The sequence below is a fragment of the Marmota marmota genome, unplaced genomic scaffold, assembly GCF_001458135.2.
Source record: "Marmota marmota marmota unplaced genomic scaffold, marMar, whole genome shotgun sequence".
NCBI lineage: Eukaryota > Metazoa > Chordata > Mammalia > Rodentia > Sciuridae > Marmota > Marmota marmota.
The window spans coordinates 546,540-567,943 of record NW_025999928.1 but is presented as its reverse complement, the minus strand read 5'-3'; the positions used below and the strand labels follow the sequence as shown (position 1 = coordinate 567,943).

Here is a 21,404-nt window from a genome sequence, read left to right as displayed (position 1 = left end):
CACAGTATAATTGAAGGATTCACATACCATTCAGTTCACCCTTTTAAAGTCAATATTTGACTTTTTTATTATTTTTTAGGACATTGACAGGATTGTACAACAATCATCACCATAGTCAATTTGAGAACATTTTATTATGTCCAAAAGAAACCTTGAACTCTTTAGCAACTGTAGTTCCACAACCCTTTTCCTCCCAGCCCTAGGGGACTGCTGATATATTTTTTGTCTATACATTTGTCTGTTTTGAACGTTTGTTATAAACTGAATCATGCAGCCTTTTGTGATTGGTTTCTTTGTTTCTTTAACACAAACTTTCAAGATTCATCCACATTGTAAATTCTGTCAGTGTTTCCTTTTTATTGCCCAGTGGGTTTCAGTGTATGAATTCTTACCATATTTTATTTTTTCATCACTTGATGGACATTTTTTCCCTACTTATTGGCTATTATAAATATTGCTTCTATGAATTCATATATAAATTTTTGTGTGGGCATGTGTTTCCATTTTTCTTGTGTATATACTAGGAGTGGAATTGCTGCTCTCTGTTTAACTTTTTCTTATTTAATATTTTTTTAGATGTAGATGGACACAATATCTTTTTTATTTTTTTTAATGTGGTGCTGAGGATTGAACTCCGTGCCTCATACGTGTAAGGCAGGTGCTCTACCACTGAGCTACAGCCTCAGCCCTAGCCCATCTCTGTTTAACTTTTTGAGGAATTGCCAGACTGTTTTTCCCAAGTGGCTGTGTCATTTTACATTCCCACCAGCAATGCAAGAGGATTCCAATTACTACATGCTTGGTAATACTTGTTATTGTCTGTCTTTCTGATTATAGCCATCCTAGTGGCTGTGGGGTGACATCTCATTGTAATTACTTTGCCTTTTATTATTACTTGAGCAGTAGTTATTGTGGTCTGGGAGTCCTTAATACTCTTAGGAAAACTGTGAAGCTAAAACTATTTTCCTAATAGTGCTAAGATGTTACTTGTGTTTTTCAGTCTAATTCTCACAAAAATGAGCAGTGATCTGGTTGTTCTGGTGCACACCTGTAATCTCAGTAGCTCAGGAAGCTGAGGCAGAAATGTTGAAAGATTGAGACCAGCTCTGGCAACTTAGTGAAAGAAAGAGCTGAGGTATAGCTCAATGGTAGAGTGCTCTTGGGTTCAATCCCCAGTACTGCCAAAACAGAAACAACAATTAGCAATGTGCTTTGCCTAAAGCTTTAAGATATCGGATATTGCAACAGATAGGAAAACTTAGCTGTTATCTTTTATGAGACTAAAGTGATTTGTAAAAATTTAAGACGGTGCTACTCTCTTTTGCCGGGTTTCTGTTCTCGCGACTAAAAGGCTCAGGGGTCACTCTAGTTAAACTGGGCTAACTGGGCTGCACGAAATAACCACACAAGAGACACAAATACCTTTTTCTTTGGGGTTGCTGTGACGGCTTCTCTGACCTTAAGGGTCCGCAGAAAGAGAGAGAGAGCGAGAGCATGCGCTGACCCCTTTTATTGAGGAGAAGCTATTCAAATGAGGCAAGGGGTCAGGTTTCAGGGGGCTGAGTCTATCTTTATGATGTCCACTGTCAGCAGGTTGACTGACACCTGGGTAGGCCACACCCAAGGGCACAGTAAGAGGAGGGGACACACACAAGGCACTTCCATGGAAGATTCTATTCTAAACAGGGCAAGGGGTTATAATACAAAGGAACAGGTGAGCATAGCTTCACCCATGGGGCTGTAGCAAGACACACCCATTTCTGTGACTGAGCGCCTCAGCACCCAGCTGGGGAGTGTAACTCAATCACCCGTAAGGTTGGCCTCCCACACTCTTTAATAGGAAAATAAGCTACTTTTCAGAAGTTTATTTATATTAATATGTGATAGGCTTATTATTTTTAAATTACTATGTCAGAGGATTTTTCACTTTTAGAAGATTTCTAGTATAGTCAGTATCAGTAGATACAAAAAACGTAGGGCTCTGAATTTTTTAAATGGTGTGCTAAGAACAAAAATTGCTATATTTAATAAGTTGAAGACTGACTCCACTAAGCTGCCATTGTCTTGCTTAGAAACTATAGTAACCTACTGTCAGTTTCCCAATTTTTCTGTAACTCTCCCTCATTCATTCCCAAGTAATCTCTGAAAATTGTTCATTAGATCATGTGACATTCTGCATAAAACTAGTGAGTTTCCATTGATTATAGAATGTATCAAGTGGTGATGAGGCCCTGTGGGATGGTTCTTGCCTCTTTTCCATTCTTTACTGATCCCTTCTTCTTCCTCATCTGGTTCACCATACTGACTTCATGGTTTTTTGACCTGTTACTGTGGTTTTTCCCTGCTTCAGGACTTGGGTACAATTTGTTTTTGCTGTATGGCATGCCTCTGACTCTGCCACATCCCACTTATCCTTTAAATATCAGCACAGAGGTCAGTTTCTTAAGGAAGTATCCCTGATTGCCAGATTACATTAGGATCCCTTGTTATATTTTCTCACAGTACCTCGTTCTTTGTCATAATTTATCACAATTCAAAAACATATATTTATGTGATTAATGCTTCTTCTCTACTGGAAGGGGACTATGATTGTTAACATTGTGTTTCCAGAGCCTAGAACATAGTATGAACTTAGCAAATATTTATGAATGAATCTAGAACATTAGGCTCAGTATGTTTTTAATAATAACTGTGAGTTATTGAAACTTTACTGAGTGTATGCAGCATGTACATAATCTCATGGCTTTAATTCTCTGTAAGTTTCATCTTAAACTGCTGTCCTTTAGCTCAGAACCCTCCAAGCACAATTCTTGACTGCCTCAGGATGTTCTTTCTTGTTCCTCTTTGTCTGGAGCTTTATTCTAGAACAGCCTTTCTTGGCTTTAGAGATCCTGATCTAAATCATAGATACAGAAAATGATTTGAGTAATATTCATTTTCCTTAAAGATGGAATTATAACTAATAAAATTTTAGATATATAGGGGATATAAAAATGTAATTCTTCTCATAGCAGTATGCTGGTAAATGTTTACCAACCAGTTCTTCAGAGAAAGCAACATTGATTTGTAGTGTTTGCCAATTTTTAGGATGTAAATATTCTCATCCTGGTAGATTTAAAGCTACTGGTATTAACCTGGCTCACAAAATTTCCCCAAATTAAGGAGCATTTGCTTCCATGGTTGCCTTAGGGTAGAGGTCAGCAAACTGTGGTGGACCATGTCTTTCATGCTATTTGCCTACGTATTAAGTATGATTCCTTTCAGAATAGATCATGTGGCCCAGAGAGTGGAAAAATATTTACTCTCTAGCTCCACATAGGAAAATTTACTGGCCATGGCATTATAATTTACTATTCTAGATCTCACACTGTTCATCAAAACTCTTCTCACTGGAAATTTTTACTGTGACTTATGTATAATCCAGCCCATAGAAAAGCAGTGCATACATATGTAATTTTTTTAGTTGCCACTTAGTAGAATTGCAAGTATTTTTCATTGTGGCAAAATACACAAAATATAATTTATCGTCTTTTTTTTTTTTTGCCATATACAGATTCCATTCTTTTTATTTATTCCTGGTGGTTATGTTCTAAATAGTATACCAACACACAGGAAGTTTATACATACTTTTGTATATATACCCATATATACCTGATCTCTCATGTATATAATCTTAAATACTAAAGTACAAATCATTGGTAAATTCTTTTTATTTATACATTGACAGCGTATATTTTGACATTATACAAATGTGGAGTACATCTTATTCTAATTAGATCCCGGTCTTGTAGTTGTACATGGTGTGGAGATTTGCTGGTATATTTATATATGTACATAGGAAAGTTAGGTCAGATTCATTCCATTGTCTTTCTTATTCCTACCCCTCCTTCCCTTCCCCTTTGTCTAATCCAGTGAACTTCTATTCCTCCCACTCCCTTGTTGTGTGTTAGTATCCACACATCAGAACTTTTGACCTTTGGTTTTTTGGAATTGGCTTACTTCAGATAATAGTCTCCATATCTATCCATTTACCAGCAAATGTCATAAAGCCATTCTTTTTCATGGCTGAGTAATATTCCATCATGCATATATATATGTATATATATCACATTTTCATTATCCATTCGTCTGTTGATTGAACTCGGACACTCAACCACTAAGCCACATCCCCAGCCCTATTTTGTATTTTATTTAAAGGCAAGGTCTCAACTGAGTTGCTTAGTGCCTTGACATTGCTGAGACTGGCTTTGAACTCAGATTCTTCCTGCCTCAGCCTCCCAAGCTCCTGGGATTATAGGCGTGTGCCACCATGCCTGGTTTATGCTGATGTTAAGTCCTCTGGTATATATCAAGGAGTGGCATTACTGGGTCAAATGGTGGTTCCATTCCAAGTTTACCATCTTAATCATTTTCAAGTGTACAGTTCAGTGGCATTAAGAAATCTATATTATTTTGCAACTGTAACCACTATCTCGCCACTGAACTCTTCTCATCTTTCAGAATTAAAACTCTGTACTCACTAAACAATAACTTCTCATTCTTCATTCCTTGTCAACCCCTGAAAACCACCATTCTACTTTCTGCTCCCTTCTTACCTTTTCCCTTTTATTCATTTTAGCCTTTTTTGGTGTTTTCTCTCAAATGTCACTCTTTTCTTCCCATTCTGGGCTATTGTGAATGTTGCTTAGCAAGGCATAATGCATTCTTTTAAAATTTTAATTTCACAATAACTTAGGTTAGAGTATTATTAATTAACCCATTTTAAAAGTAAAGATACAAGTTGATTATTTCTTACTGGAATGCTTGGGACTAGAAGTGTTACAGATTTTGCATTTTTTAAAAAAAATTGGAATATGTTTATAGTTTTTACCAGTTGAACATGCTTGATCTGAAAATCCAATATTCATTTTGACAGACTGCTTGGTTTACTGGCTAAGTAGCTGCTATGCAGAGGTCTAGACTTGGGTATAATGGTTTTGTTAATTTTTTTTTTTTTTAACCTTTAAAGCTCTCTTCAACTTTGTCAAAGGTTGTAGCTTATATGTTTAAAAATTTGGAGTGCAAAGAAAAAATAAATACACTATACATGCTATTATAATATTAGAATAAATTCAAGTGGGGCTGGGGTTGTGGCTCAGTGGTAGAGCACTTGCCTAATACATGTACTGTGTTTGATCCTGGGCACCACATAAAAAATAAATAAATAAATAAATAAATAAAGCTATATTTAAAAATTCAAGTGATGTAGAAAAGTGTGTAATTAAAAGGCCCATTCAGAAAAAAGAGATAACCATTAAAAAAAAAGAGAGAGAGATAACTTTTTTTTTTTTTTTTTAAGCAATTCTGTCTGGAATGGTGGTTTTTTTTTTTTATATTCACACATAATTTTTATTTATTCCTGTTAAGCAAGTGGGAACAGGACCCACACTCTCTTTAACTTTTTATTTGTGTTACCTTGCAATTAACTTAGTACTTGTTTACATGTTTTATTTGCATATTGATATTTTGAGAAAGGGAAAAAGAGCTTTGCCATGTTTATTACTTATTTTAAGTAGATTGTAAGATGGTTGGCATTTTGGAGGAAGCATGAACCTTGGAATTTGAGAAATTTGACTTTGAGTTTAACTCCTCTGAACTTCATTGGCTGTGGTTTTAATGTGGTGTCATTCTTGATTCACTAAATGATTTCAAGAGATAATATGCATAAAGTACCTGGCTCAGAGTTTATATACTTTATCTCTACTGGTCTTTCCCTCAGTACCCTTTTGCTCATCAGTAATTGATGTACACTATGCAATAGAAGGAAGCTTTAGAGTATTTCATCATGTGAGTAGTGAGACATTTAGTTTTGTTATTCTCTGTCAGATTTGGATTAGAGACTTAAAACATTTTATAGATTGCACTGTAATATTCGTGGCTATGTTGAGTTTTATAAGATGGTATCTTATATATCTATGTATTTAGTATAGTTTCTCATACTTGACATTTTGTATAAGGTTTTATGCAGTGTTTTTAATAAGGCTGCTAACTTTAAGGTAAACATCAAATATTTGGAGAGTGAAAACTGACATAACTGTTGTTTATGGAAAGTTTATTGAACTTGGAGGTTTTTCCAAGTAATACTAGCAATATTGAGTAAGGAACTGGTTAAAAATAGAGACTCCTCAAGGACCTATCAGTTAAAATACTGAATTAGCAAATGTTTGAATATGAGATGTATATTATTCATACTATTTGGAAAATTCTTGTTAAATGCTATTACTCTGTGATTCTATAGGAAATGAAATTAATGTGTATGTTTTATCTTCAAAGTTTAAATAAATTTTACTTTTTGGTACTTGGGATTAAACCTAGGGCTTAACTACTGAGCCATATCCTCAGCCTTTTTTGTTTTTTATTCTGAGACAGGGTCTTGCTAGGTTGCTTAGGTTCTTGTCAAGTTGCTGGCGTTAGCATTGAACTTGAAATCCTCTTACTTCACCAGGATTATAGGGCCATCCTGCCCAGCTAGTTTACTTTTATTGATAGATTGCAAGATATTTCTCTCTCTCTCTCTCTCTCTCTCTCTCTCTCTCTCTTTTCCTGAGGATACTAATAGGGAGGAACACAGATAAACTGTTTGACAAATTTGGATTGTGGGGTATTTGTAAAGGATAACAGTCTTTTAGCTAACTTAAAGTCACATTAACACCTTCCCCTGTCCTTTTTTGGTCCTGGGGATTGAACCCAGGGTCTGGTACATGGTAAGCATGATGTCTACTGCTGAACAGTACCCCTAGCCCCAACCCGGTTTTTAAAGTGATTATAATTCAGAGTTTATTCTCACATAATTAGGTCAGTAATATTTGTCTGCCAGAATATGAGTACTCTGCTCAGGTAGGTTACATACATCTCTTGATTTTGCCATTAACCCTGCAGAAAAAATACTATCTCTATTTTCCTGATGAGGAAACCAAGGCTCAGAAACAGATAACATCTCCCTCATTACACAGCTAGAAGGTGGCAAAACCAGGATTTGGGAATTTAAGTCTGTATGTCTCAAAAACATTTTCCTGATATGCTAACACTTTGAGTGTTCTGTCTTTCACATGAACTAAGTTTGTGTCATATTTTCTTCCCCAAAATGATCAAGAACAGAGAGTAAAAAAAAGTGGGCCTTGAACAGCTGCAAGCTGGCATCATAATCTTAATGCAATTTGTTTCATGGTAGCACCTCATATTCTTTCAGCATTGTATATTGTATGGTTTCCTTGATTATTTGTTTGTTTCTTCCCCAAGTTAAAAATAGCAAATATGGAGAGGAGGTATGCTGTTAAAGATGAGCTGATAGTCTGGCACAAAAAGCAGATATAGGACATTGAGAGTTTGAACAGTTATTGTATTACAGAACAGCAGTTTATATTCATTCCAGTCATTCCTCATTATCAAAAAGTTATATTCCTCAGGGTGGAAAGCAATTTTGGTGCTCATATGGGTAAACATCAGTTAACTAGAGAATCCACCGATGTGAAACTCTTGACTTTTGGATGATGTTGGGAAAATGAGGAGCTATTGAACATTGTTTTTGGCCATGCTGGGTTGGTTTTCAAATCATTAAATTGCCTATTAAGGTGCATTAGGATTTTGATTCTTGTGGCTGTTTTGAGGAAAATTCTAGTAGTTTTCTGTTGGTTATTATAAGTTGTCATTGCAAGCCCAGAGTAGGACATGCATATTTGTAGGAAATATGGATCTTTAGAGGCCCATTCTATCATGTATCTTTCATCTTGAGTTAATGATGGTCATTGTAGTCTTTAACTTAAATAGCTAGTCAGTTTAATGGAAATGATAAAAATTCTTTATGGTTTTAGTTATTCTTTAAATAGGTGAAAATATTTTGCATAGGTTGTTGAAATAAGTTTTTTTATTTCGGTAGGAGGAGTGTCTAAAGCAGCTTTGAGATTTTCTAAAATTAATGTCAATACTAGTTAGCTTCCAGTTTTTATTTTGTTATTGTCTGATAAGCATGTAGTACATAAAACAACAGGAAGTTAGGTTCAAATGCTAGAGAGAAAATTTCTAGAAATTTTGAAGCCAGTGTAAACTGGCTATTTCCATCTACTTTTCCCTTTTTAGGGAGCAGAATAGAAATATAAGAATCTTTTTAAGTATGTGCTGAATTTTTGACCTTTCTGCAAACACCATTTAGATAATAAAACATTTTTTACTCAGTCATATTTGGATTAAAATTTTTAAAATACATTTTATTTGGGAAAGTGTCTGGTATTGTATAATATTAAGGTTTCAGATGGAATAATGGCAGAATTTATAAAATTCTTAATCTCTTGGTTTTTGCTTGTTCCAAATTTTGGATAATGTTCTAAGAACACATCAAAATTGCATTAGTCTTCTATTTTGGGAGTGGTTATAATACCTAAATTAGTTGACATTGATTGTTGGAAAATTTTTTTATAAGAACTGAAGTATAGAAGTATAGAACAGTATAAGAACAGTAGTCAGATTATATAGTTGCCCTTTGTATAGTACTATAAGTATAGCTCTATCCTGTCACCATTTTTAACATTTTCTGACTTTCAACAGTGCCATTAGTCCATATTTCAAGCCTAAGGTGTTTCTAAGATCCAAGAGTCCTATGAGTTTGGAGGATCCTCCTAGTATTCAGTGACCTTAATTGTCAGCAGCTCTAATTTTGTGAAAGGGTGATTTCTCAGTTCTAGTCTTTTAGGACTTTGATTTCTTGAGTTTTTTTTTTTTTTTAAGAAGATAATGTGTGCATTATGTCAGAAAACAGATTTGCTGCATAATAAAGTGATTTTTGAACTATGTCAAAGGGTTCAACTGAACTATTCACTGATGTTCCACAATTTTCTGTGGTTGCTGCTGTTTTGGATATTCAGTCTCATCTGTGCTGTGGTACTCATGAATGGTCATCTCTTGATTCTTGGGTGATTTTCTTTTATTCATGTCTTATCCAGTGTGGTCTGCTGCCTAAAACTAGGACCTCTTCATTCCAGTTCCTTTCAGATGACTTGCCAAAGACAAGGCATGTTTTAATTTCTTCCTTATCACTTGAAATTGCTCAGGTCAAGTGAGTACTTGTATTTTGACTTCCTGCTTCAGAGTCAACGTTTAAAACTTTTTATTACAGTGTAGCACAGAAGAATGCATACATCATAAATGCACAGCTCCATGTATTAGCACAGAGGTCAAGAATGTAGAATATTATCAACTCCCAAAACGTCACCTTGTGATCTCTTATATAAAATCGCCTCCTAAAGGTAACCACTCTTCTCACTTTTGACACTATGAATTTTGCTCCCTCCTCCCGCTTTATGAGATCACACAATTGGTTTTCATTTGTTGATTAGCCTCTTTTATTCTGCATTTGGGTATCCATGATGACATATGGCTATAGTTTATTTGTTGTCATTTTTCTATTAAATGAGTATACTATAATTTATTCTGCAATTGAGGGATAGTTGAGTTGTTTTCAGTTTTTGGCTAATATAAGTAATCCTGGTTTGAACTTTGTGGGTTTTGGTGTACCTGAGGACATGTAATGTTGAGTCACAATGTAAGCATATCTTCAGCTTCTATTATATGATATTTTCTAAAATACACTAATTCAACCTGCAGAGTCCAGTTGCTTCACATACTCTGCAACACTGTCATATTCTTAATTTGAACCACTTAGTGGATGGGTTGCTGGTTTTAATTTTCAGTTTACCTGACTATTAAAGAGAAAGAACGTCTTTTCCTGTATTTTATATTTTCCCTTTTTTGATAATGTTTCTTTTGCAGTCTCTGATTTTTTTCAGTTGGATCACTTTTTGGTGATTTAAAGACGTTCTTTATAAAATGTGGATTTCAGCTGTTGCTTATTTGTATTCCAGATATTTTTTTCTCTGAATTACCTTTTACTCTGTTAATAATAGTGCAATTTATTGTGCTTTTTTGTTTTTTAATGGCTAGATCTTTCCATTGTCTCACTTAGAGAATCTTTTCCAGTAGGATCACACTGTTGATTTATAGTCATTTTTTGGTTCTGTTTTTAATGTGATCAGAATACATACTTGGTAAGATTTTAATGCTTTGAAATATGTTGATTTGTTTTATGGTTTAGCATATGATCTAATTTTGTAAGAGTACTTCAAAAGAATGCTTATTCTGTAGTTGTTGGGTGTAGTATTCTAGTTATGCCAGTTAGATCATTTGTTAATGTTTATGTCTTTTATATCCTTAGTAAGTTTTTCTCATTGTAGTCTGTCAGTTACTGAGATAAATGTGTTAAAATCTCCTGAGTGGATTTGTCTGTTTTTCTTTGTAGTTCCATTTACTTTTGTTTTATATATTTTGAGGCTATAATATGAAGTGTGATTAAAGTTTTTAATCATCTTGTTTGTTTATAATGTTGCCATGCAGTGGTTGCTTTTGTGTTAAGTCTGCTTTGTCTGTTAGAATAAGCCTTGCTGGCTTTCTTTGGTTAGTTTTTGCATGGACTCTATCCATTGTTTTTACTTCAACCTTTTATAAATTTGTCTTTTTAAAAGCATCATGAAGTTTGGTTCTAAAATCCAGTCTGGCAGTTCCATCTTTCCACATACAGTCTTATGTAGTCACTGATACTTCCGGTTTACATTTACCATTTGATTTTTATTTTTCCTACCTATTCTATGCTTTTTTCTCTTCTTTGAATTGAGTATTTTGTATTATTTCAGTTTCTTCCTTTTTAGGTTGGTAGATGTATACTGTTTTTATATCCTGGAGATTACCATATGAATCTTAACTTATGAAATGTCTAAATTAGTAAATACTTACTCTTTTCAGATAATGCAGACTGTAGAGCAGTAGAATTCCATTTACACCCTCTTAGATTTTCCTTTCTTCTGTCTCTCCCTCCCTGTCACAGGACAGAAGACTTTCTAGGGCTTTATAAAATTAATTTTAACTTAGATTTTTATATATATATACATACATACACATACACATACACACACGCTTTTAATTGTCTTCTTATTCATTTATCTAGAATCATTTTCTTATCCCTGAATACTCTAATATCTCCTGTGGTGTATGTCTGCTAGGTGACAAATTTCTCTCTTTTCAATGTGTCTAACAGATTCTCTCCATTTTTTTGGTATATTTCAAGTTCATTCTGAGGGATATTTTGTTGGATATAAAATTCCAGGTTACTTGTTATTCCTCTGTCTTTAAGTTTTTTTTCCTTTTTTATTATGGATAATTTTAAACATACAGAAATTGGGCTTGAGATATAGCTCAGTGGTAGGGTCTCACACTTACTAAGCGTGAGACCTTGGGTTTAATCCCCAGCACCATAAAAAAAGAAAATAAAAACTCAGAAAGTAGAGATAATAATAGTAAGTTATTTCATCCAGCTTTGGTAGTCTCATAGCTGTCGTTGTTTCAGGATTACTTACTTATCCTTAAGGCTTTTTCCCTTTTCCCTATTATTTTGTAATACTCTTATCAGCTTATCACTTAATATATTGCATGTTATCTGAAAGATAAGAACTCTTAAAAAAAAGATTGTCAATATATTATCCTGCGTTACCATTTGCCTTAATTTCATCACTATGTACTCTCCTTAAAGTTCCCAATTGTCTCAAAAATATTTATTTTTTAGCATGAATTAGGGGTAAAAGAAGACTTTTTATTTCTTAAAGCAGTTTTAGGTTCATGGGAAAATTTAGAGTACAGATAGTTACCATATCCTTTCCCCTTTCCTCCAACTTTCTCCACCATCAGCATCATGCTTCAGAGTAGTACATTCATTATAATTGGTGAGTCTTCATAGATACCATTACCCAAACTCCATGGCTTACATTAGGTTCAGTATTGGTATATGTAGATGCTGTGAAATTTGACAACTGTATAAATGACACATATACTCTTCCTATTCTCTTTAACCCCTAGCAATCCCTGATGCTTTTTCTATCTCCATAGTTTTTCCTTTCTCAGGAATCAAGTACACTTTTTTTTTTTTTTTTTTTTTTTTTTTTTTGTACTGGGGATTGAACCCAGGGCGCTTTACCTCTGAGATACATCCCCAACCCTTTTGGTTTTCGAGACAGTGTTTCACTAATTTGCTTAGGGCCTTGCTAAGTTGCTAAGGCTGGCTTTGAACTTGTGTTTCTTCTTGGGAGAGTGGACATCATGCCTTATTCCAGATTTTAAAGGTATTGGTTCACCCTTGAGATGTTAACCACAGATTTTTTTTTTTTTTTGTAGATGCACTTTATTCCAGGTCAGTAGGCCTCTTTTTTATTCCTAATTTGTGGAGAATTTTGTCTTGAATGAACTCTGTCAAATGATTTTCAGCATTGATTAATATGATTGTGTGGTTTTTCTTCTTGTTTTGTCTGTTAATGTAGTGAATTAACATTGATTTTATTTTCCCCCCAAATGTTGACTTAGCCTCACATATTCAGGCTAATCCTACTTGGTCATTAAAACTTTTTCTTGTTTCTGTATAACTGGATTGGGTTTAGTAGTATTCTCTGGAGGATTTCTGCATTTATGTTTGAGAGAAAGAGATTGGTTGGTAATTTTCTTATATGCTCTTTTCACTGGTTTTGGTATCAGGGTAATACTGGTGTCATGAAATATTTTAAGATTCTCTCTTTGGTTTTTGTAAGATTGAATGTGTTTTGGTAGATTGGTTTGCATCTTTCAAAAAAAATTGGTACATTTTATTCAAGTTGTTGATATTTTTCTGTAGTATTCCTTATCTTTTAAAGTCTATGAGGCTTGCTTCCTTTCTGTTGTTTTTGATTTTGTTAATTTATGTCTTCTGATTTTTTCTTGATCAAGCTAGCTAGAGGTTTCATCAGTTTTACTGAGATTTTAAAAAGGTTTTTGTCTTGTACATCTGTTTTATTGATTTCTGTTCTTATCCTTTGGGTTAGTTTGCTGTTTGATTTCTAAAGATGGAAACTCAATTTACTGTGTAATGTGACCTTTCTTCTTAAATATCAGCCTTTAATATTATATATTTCCTAAATCGTTGATTTAGCTGCATATCACAAATTTCAACAGTTTTACCTCTTTTTTGCTCAGTTGAAAATATTTTCCTAACTTCTTCTCAAGTTTCCTTTTTGACCCATTTTTAGAAATGTTTGGTTTATTTGTTTGGGAACTTTAAAAATAATTTTTATTACGAATTTCTTCTTCTTAGTCATCTTCCTCCTCTTCCCCTTCTCCTTTCTCTCTTCTTCCTCTCTTCCTCTTTTTCATTCCTGGGTTATTTTTCATTCATATATATATATATATATATATATATATATATATATATATTTAGAGAAAGAGAGAATTTTTTAATATTTATTTTTTAGTTTTCAGCAGACACAACGTCTTTGTTTGTATGTGGTGCTGAGGATCGAACCCGCGCCACAGGCATGCAGGCGAGCGCGATACCGCTTGAGCCATATCCCCAACCCCAACTAATATATTTTTGATGCATTATTTTTATTGGAGTACTTAATTGTGGGCTTCGTTGTTCTATATTTATAGATACACATGATATAACAGTATAATTTGGTCATTATCACTCCCCAGTGTGTCACCCATTTTCTGTTACCGATTTGTAATATAATAGCATTCTTATACTTTTGATTTAATTACTTGAAATTTCCAAGGTTTGTTTTATGACCCATTTATTTCCAAAAAAATCTCCTTAGCAGTAGTGCTGTCTTAGTTCCACTGCTATAAGGCAGTCACATAGAGTGATTTGAAGAGGGTTATTCTTTTTTAAAAATTTGGACTGATTCCTTGAGGCAGTCTATTAATGTAGATTCCTAGGTCCATTGTGAGGTTTTCCTGATTTGAACAGTTGGGTAAGCCTAAGTGTTCTAGTGATTTTAGTAAAAATCTGAGAAATGGTGATTTATTAGCTTATCGTTCTATTATCAGGTTCTTTTCTCTCCTGTTTTTGCATGTTTTTAGATAATCCTCTCCAGGTTTTCGTGGATACTTCCTAATCTCTTTTTGGTTTTCACTTCTGGAAAGCCTTGTCTAATTGCCTTCTGTGTTCCTCTGTACTTTGTAATGTACTTGACTGATTCTCAATGGACTACTAACTTTCAGGGAAAGATTTTTACTTTTTATTTTGTTTCTTCATAGTAGTACTTGTTAATTGTTGAATGCAAAAATTACTATGGATAGTCGGTATAATAGACCATGAGGTTGGCTGTACATGTATGCAATTAGAAGTAGAGGAGCAGAACTGGAGGTGGAAATCTGAGGAATAGCTTATTATAAACTTGTAATTTGTGACTTGAACTAAATTTGGTCCCATTGACTTTAAAGAAAAGGATATTGGAAGCAATGAACTGTTAGACTTTAGCAGAAGTTAGAATATAAAATATGTACATCAAAATAAGATTTTTGTTAGAGATAAGTGGTAATTTAACACAGAAAAGATGTGTTATTGTATTGTTTGAATTTGAGGTACTTTTAGAAACTAAATTGGATGGTGTTTCATAAACACCTGTAATACATATTTATTTTTATCTTATTTAGTTCAAGGAAGAAATCTCTAAACGTTTTAAATCACATACTGACCAACTTGTGTTGATATTTGCTGGAAAAATTTTAAAAGATCAAGATACTTTGAGTCAGCATGGAATTCATGATGGACTTACCGTTCACCTTGTCATCAAAACACAAAACAGGTATGATTTTAGAAGACACATATCTTTAAACTGTAATAAATATTTATATTTCTCTTTTAAAAAAAAGTCTTGACTTTAAAGGGCTTTCCTTGTCATTAATATTTAAATATTAAAATTCCTTTCTCTGTTACTGTTGATAAAATGTTTCAGAAAACAGTAGCACTTAAACATTGTCAGATAATCATTTAATACTTTAGAGGATTCAGCAGTATTGAGTCATCATATCTAAGTTATTTGAATTGGAGAATAAGCAAGTTAATACATTTTTAGTTATTTTTGTTTTAGGGAAATTTTTAGACAAAGATCTTGGGTATCTTAGCAAATACAAATTAGTAAGCATATTTCATTAAATTGAGCACCATCAGCTTTTAAGAGAGACCTTTATTTTGTGTGTCACTCAGAATACTCCTAATTAAGCTGGAATTTTCTTGTCACAATTTTATTTTTTTATCTTTTACTGATGGAGTGTGTTTTAATCTGAATTTTTACTGCTGTGATCAAAAGATCCTACAAGAACAATTTTAGAGGAAGAAAAGTGTATTTGGGGCTCACGTTTGTAGAGGTCTCAGTCTGTAGATAGCTGACTCCATTGCTCAGAGCCCAAGGTATGGCAGAACATCATGGCAGAAGAGGAAAGTGGCTCAGGACATGGCCATCAGGAAGCAGAGAGAGGGACAGACAGACAGACAATGCTTACCAGGGGCAAAGTATTAATCCCATAGGCATACCTTCTAATGACCTACCTCCTCTAGCCACACACCCTGTCTGCTTACAGAACCATCATCGAGTTAATGTCTATCAAGGGATTAATTCACTGATTTTAAGGTTTTAAGTTTATATTTTACTGAGCTCTTTTAAAAAATTTGGTCTTTTTTAGATATATATTATGACAGTAGAGTGTATTTTGACATATTATACATACATGGTATAACTTATTTTAATTCGGATGCTATTCTGGTTGAACTTGATGTGGAGTTACACTGGTATAAACCTTCTTGCATTGTCTCACAAGTGAGAGGACACATGGGGGACATCTCATCCAAACCATAATAGAGTGACTTTTGACTTATTTGGGTATGGGATTTTATCATATCACTTGTGTACATACAAAAAGATATAAATGACATAAATTGGTTAAAGTCTTTCTAAAATTACTTCACATTGGTTGTAAGTCTTCTGAATCCTCTTTTGACCAAGTCATCATTGTCCATATTTTCCCTATGATATCAAATTCTGTTCTGTCAAGATCATCAATGGTACAACATTTCTTGAGAACTATGGTGTGTTCTCCAGGATTTTCTTCCAGCTGTTGATATCTATTCAAGTTTTTATTCTGGTGTTCCACCAATAACAATTATTTCCTTTACTAATGAAAAAATTTATTTCTCCTGTTCCTGTTATGTGCTCCTCTATATACACATAATAATATCTTTCAGTGACAATTAATGGTGTAAATTTCTGAGGACACTCCATGTGGTAATCTAACTCAATGTGTATGCTATGTCTACTCAGTCACTCAGTACTACAGAGGGACATGTGTGCAGGCATTAGAGTTAATGCCTGACTGTACAAGTAGTTGCAAGTCAAGATACTGTTTTCACAGTTAAAATGAAAAACTGTACATCTTGGAATCAAAAAGAAGCCATAGATTTAAGTTAATTCTGTCTCAACCTTTTCAACTTTTTTGGCGAATCTTTTTTTTTTTTTAAGGTTTTAAAGCCACTGAGCCACACTCTTAACCCTTTTCTATATTTTATTTAGAGATAAGGTCTTACTAAGTCTCGCCAAGTTGCTGAGACTTGGCTTCAAACTCATCCTCCTCAGTCTCCCAAGCCACTAGGATTATAGGCGTGTGCCACCGTGCCCGGCTTTGATGAATTCTTTCTTCTTATTTTTTTGTTTTAAAAATTTCAATGATCAAAGTAAAACTGGCCCCCAGCCCTGTAGAATTAGAAGGGGATAGATAAAAAGTTCCTTATATAGTTTAGCTTTGTAGATGTGACCAATCATCAATTATCTTCTGTAAGGTGTAACCTCTCTCCCTTTCTTAAGATGTAATCAGTATATTTGAAAGTAATGAAATATTTATTATATATATATTATATATACACACACACACACAAATATTTATGTGTATATCATACTCAAAGAGGAGGGCCAATTGCGTATATTTTGTATTTTATAAGGTTTTACTATGTTTCTGCTTTTTTTTTCCCCCTAGTCCTTAGTTATTTTTATGATAATTTGAATCTGGAATTTACCCTTTGTTTCTGGATATTGGGATATCAGAGGTTCTTTTAAAAATAATTAGCTCTACTGCTTATTTTGATTCAATTATTTTCTCTAGGCCTCAAGACCATTCAGCTCAGCAAACAAATACCACTGGAAACAATGTTACCACCTCTTCAGCTCCTAATAGTAATTCAACATCTGGTTCTACTACTAGCAACCCTTTTGGTTTAGGTAAGTGGTGTTAGTCATTTTTTGTAGAAATCAAATAACTCCTTTTCCTCCCAGGGTAGCTTTAGATAAATGACAGAATAAAATGTTAAGTAATTTTAACAACAAATTTTAAAAACCTTCTGCAGTTTTCTTCTATAATTGATGGTGTTAAGAAAAAGTTGGGAATACAAGTGTATTTGATTAGCTTATATTTGCATTTGATAAGTCGTCAATAAATGACACAGTTCTCTTTCATAATGAAAGATGTAGTGTTTGTATTCCTGATCTGACCACTACATAATTACATCTTAGGAAGTTTAGCCAGTTGTTGATCAATAATTTTTTTCATTTGTAAAATGAAAGAATTAGACTATATTAATTACTTTCTAACTGTCCTGAATGCATAAAAGGACTGTGGCCTGAGAGCAAGCCCAGCAGTTAAGGATCTTCTATATTAGCTAAAACTACTTTTCTTGTATCCGTTTTTTTTTTTTTTTAATTGGAGTTCTGTGAAAAGTAAAAAATATTCTGAAGCTAACAAAAGTTGAAATAGATAGATGAATGACTTAAAGCCTCTTTCAGTCTTTAAATTGTATGTCTAGTATAGTACCTTGAAATGTCATTGTTTTTTATATGCACAATTTTCACATATCAAGATCATAACATACTTTGTATCCTTTCTGTAAGTAGTTTATTAATTCAGTTATACTATGCCAATTCAGTTATACTATGGAAGGATTTTAGCGAATGGCATGAATTTGAATATTCATATTTACTTTTTTAAAAAAATTGTTGCTTTTATTTTAAAAAGGTATTATGCTAAATGTCTCCTTTGATTAAGGCAGGTAAATTTTAGGTGGCAAAATTATTTATTGTTATTTGTTCTTTTTAGTTATACATGACAGTGTATTTTGACATATTTGTACGAACATGGAGTAGATGGCAAAATTATTAACATGAACGCTAGAGTGATTAGGATATAATTAGTGTTCATACTTATGAAGGATGTTGTTAAGGTAAATTTATGTCATCTTTCCTTACTTCATAGACAAGAATATTGAAGGCTAGAGAGGCTTTTAATTAATTTGTTTGAAGCTACAAAGCTCCCTAATCCCATTAATTCTAGTCTTAATCCTACCCCAGCTTCTTACCTCATTGTCTTTTTTTTTGGTCAATTACTCTTTTTTTCTTTTCTATATTCAACTTTTCTTTTTGCTGGTTGTTATCTGTAAAGCTGTTGAATCTTACCATCCTCTCTGTAGGTTCCCTTCTCAGCTGTCTTTAGAAAAGGCATTTTCTGTTTTTTTGAGTATATTTTCCCTTCACTAAGTTGACTTTTATTTTTTTGTCCCATCATGTCACAGAAAATTCCTTGATAAGATTGCTACTGACCTCTCAAATATAGTAAACACCATTTTAAAATCAGTCTCTCTCTTTTTTTTCTAAATATATTTTTTGTTGTTGTAGTTGGACACAATACTTTCATTTTATTTATTTATTTTTATGTGGTGCTGAGGATTGAACCCAGCACCTTGCATGTGACAGGCGAGCACTCTGCTGCTGAGCTACAACTCCTAATGCTTAAAAATCTCTCCTTGAAATTTCCTTCCTGTAACTCCTAGATATTGTTTTTTCTATAGTTAACTTTCTAACCAGTCCTTTTCTATCTCACTTGTAGGATTCCCACCCCCCCAACCCCCGTTCGTGGTGTGATTATTATTTTCCCAGAATTCTGGGAAATTCTTTTATTCATTCTTCTTTTAGTCTCCCTGAGTGACATTATCTTTTCATTATTATTATATTCTGGTGATCCTCCACATTTCTACCTCAATTTACCTCACTTCTGAACTCATGCCTTATATTCATCTGTTTTTAGTCACCTGATGTTTTAGAAAACAAAGAAATGTGGGGAAGAAAAAGAAAAACAAAACAAACATAGCATCTTGCTCTTCAAATGCCTCTTTTCCCAGAGCTGGGGTTGTGTCTCAGCAGTAGAGCACTCGCCTAGCAGGTGCGAGGCCTTGGTTTCAATCCTCAGCACCACATAAAAACCAGTAAATAAAATAAATGTATTGTGTCCAACTACAACTAAAAAATAAATATTAAAAAAATATTGCCTCTTTTCCCCATGGAAGCTCTTGGTCTGAAACCTTTTTGTATCCTTCATTATGTAGATGTTTCTCATTGTACTCTCTGGATGTAGATCCTTAATTTTTTTATTCATAATGTAGTCCTGTGTGGGGTCCCGCCACTTTCTTTAGCTGGCATCTTCCAGGATGCTTTGATACCAACCAATTCTCGGAAACCAGCTGTGGATGTTCAATGTTCAATTCAGTCTTTTTTCTCATATTTTTTATTGCTGCATTATAGTTGTACATTCAGCTTAGTTTTGACACTGTTTATTACAAGTTAGTTGTCAGGACTCACATGTTAGACTATCCCCACTTCAAACATGAATTGGAAGTTTCTGGCCACCCTATACTTTTGATGAATCAGCTATAAAACTGGGAGTTCCTTTGCCCAGCGGCCCTCAGTATAGAATTTGCTAGAAGGTCTCCCAGAACTCAGGAAACACTTTACTTGTATCCTTTATGATAAACAAGTAAATATAACTGGAACAGAACAATGCTTTGAACAGGTAAATAGGGCAAGGTGTGTGGGTATGGAGAGGGGTAGAGGATGAGCAAAAAGCTTCCATACCCTAATTAATACACTGTTCTCCTCTTATCTAGGTGTTCTCACCAACCCTGAAAGATGTTTTTAGAAAGTTTGTGTAGACCTCTCAACTCTATCCCCTTCCCTTTTTGGAGGTCAGTAGGTGGGGCTCAAAGTCTTTCAGATGACCAGCTCTGTCCTGAGGCGTGAAGGGACCCTATACTTTTAGCCCTAATTAGCTTTAAAAAATCAAAAAAGTCTATTATGAATTACAAAAGACATCACACCTACCACTCTGAAAATTCTAAGGGTTTTAGGAACTCTGTCAGGAACCAAGGAGAAGGACCAAATACATTTTTTAAAAAAAATATTTTTTTAGTTGTTGATAGACCTTTATTTATTTATTTATATGTGATGCTGAGAATTGAACCTAGTGCCATCAGTATTAGTTTTGGCTAATTTCAGGTATAGAAATAAAATGTCTGTGAGTAATAGGAACTCTGTTTTTGTTTTAAAACTGTTTCTTGTACTATTGAGTCAGATAATATTTTTGAATCTTCATATTTTAGCACAGGCATGGTAATATTAAAATTTCTTATGTGTTTTTTTCCCTGTTAGGTGGCCTTGGAGGACTTGCAGGTCTGAGTAGCTTAGGTTTGAATACTACCAACTTCTCTGAACTACAGAGCCAAATGCAGCGACAACTTTTGTCTAACCCTGAAATGATGGTCCAGATCATGGAAAATCCCTTCGTCCAGAGCATGCTCTCAAATCCTGATCTAATGAGGCAGTTAATTATGGCCAATCCACAAATGCAGCAGTTGATACAGAGAAATCCAGAAATTAGTCATATGCTGAATAATCCAGATATAATGAGACAAGTATGTAGAAAAATAATTTCAGTTTATTTACCCAAAAAATTATGTTTCTTTTTAAATTTTCTATGGTGACACAGATTGCCCTGCATTTACTACTAAGCTAAAGAGAATTCTGATCACTGTTTAGGAAAACTCATCAAAGCACTAATTTGGACTATTTAAAATTTTTTTTTTTGTTTTTGATGGACCTTTAGTTAATTAATTAGTAACTATATAGTGCTGAGATTTGAATCCAGTGCCTCACACATGCTAGGCATGTACTCCACCACTGAGCCATAGCTCCGCTCCTGATGACTATATGAACCCAGGATTTTTATGCTACATTTAAAAATCACTTATTTTGAGGATTTAAGAAACAAAAGGTTCAGTTCTGGATATGGGCAATTTATTCATAACAAAATGCTTCCTTTTTGATGTTATTTGAATTGTAGCTTACTTTTTGAGGTAAAATCTACCTTGAATTATTTAAAATAGTTTTCTGACTTAAAAATTATAATAAATTTGGTGTAAAGCTCAAATTGGCTTTTGTGATTCTGAATTTATACCTCATTCTGTAAAATAAAGTGTGTCTTCTCATAAGTAGAGCAAATGAATTTTGCTTCTGGGAGATTAAAAAAAAAAAGAGCTGAAAAAAGTAGAAATAGGGAGCCAGGTGTGGTCGTGCACACCTATAATCATAATGGCTTGAGAGGCTGAGGCAGGAGGATCACAAGTTCAAAGCCAATCTCACCAATTTATT

General features: G+C 33.8%; 1 protein-coding gene across 2 annotated transcripts in view; it reads left to right on the top strand.

Moving 5' to 3' along the window:
• The window catches only part of Ubqln1 (ubiquilin 1), a 46,720-nt gene that overhangs the window by 6,652 nt on the left and 18,664 nt on the right, over window positions 1-21,404 (top strand). For both annotated transcript variants that reach the window (XM_015506068.2, XM_015506067.2), the window contains exons 2-4: window positions 14,539-14,690; window positions 17,038-17,153; window positions 20,406-20,668. In XM_015506068.2, coding sequence (XP_015361554.1) covers window positions 14,539-14,690; window positions 17,038-17,153; window positions 20,406-20,668 — 531 coding nt within the window. The remainder of the gene's footprint in view (window positions 1-14,538; window positions 14,691-17,037; window positions 17,154-20,405; window positions 20,669-21,404) is intronic.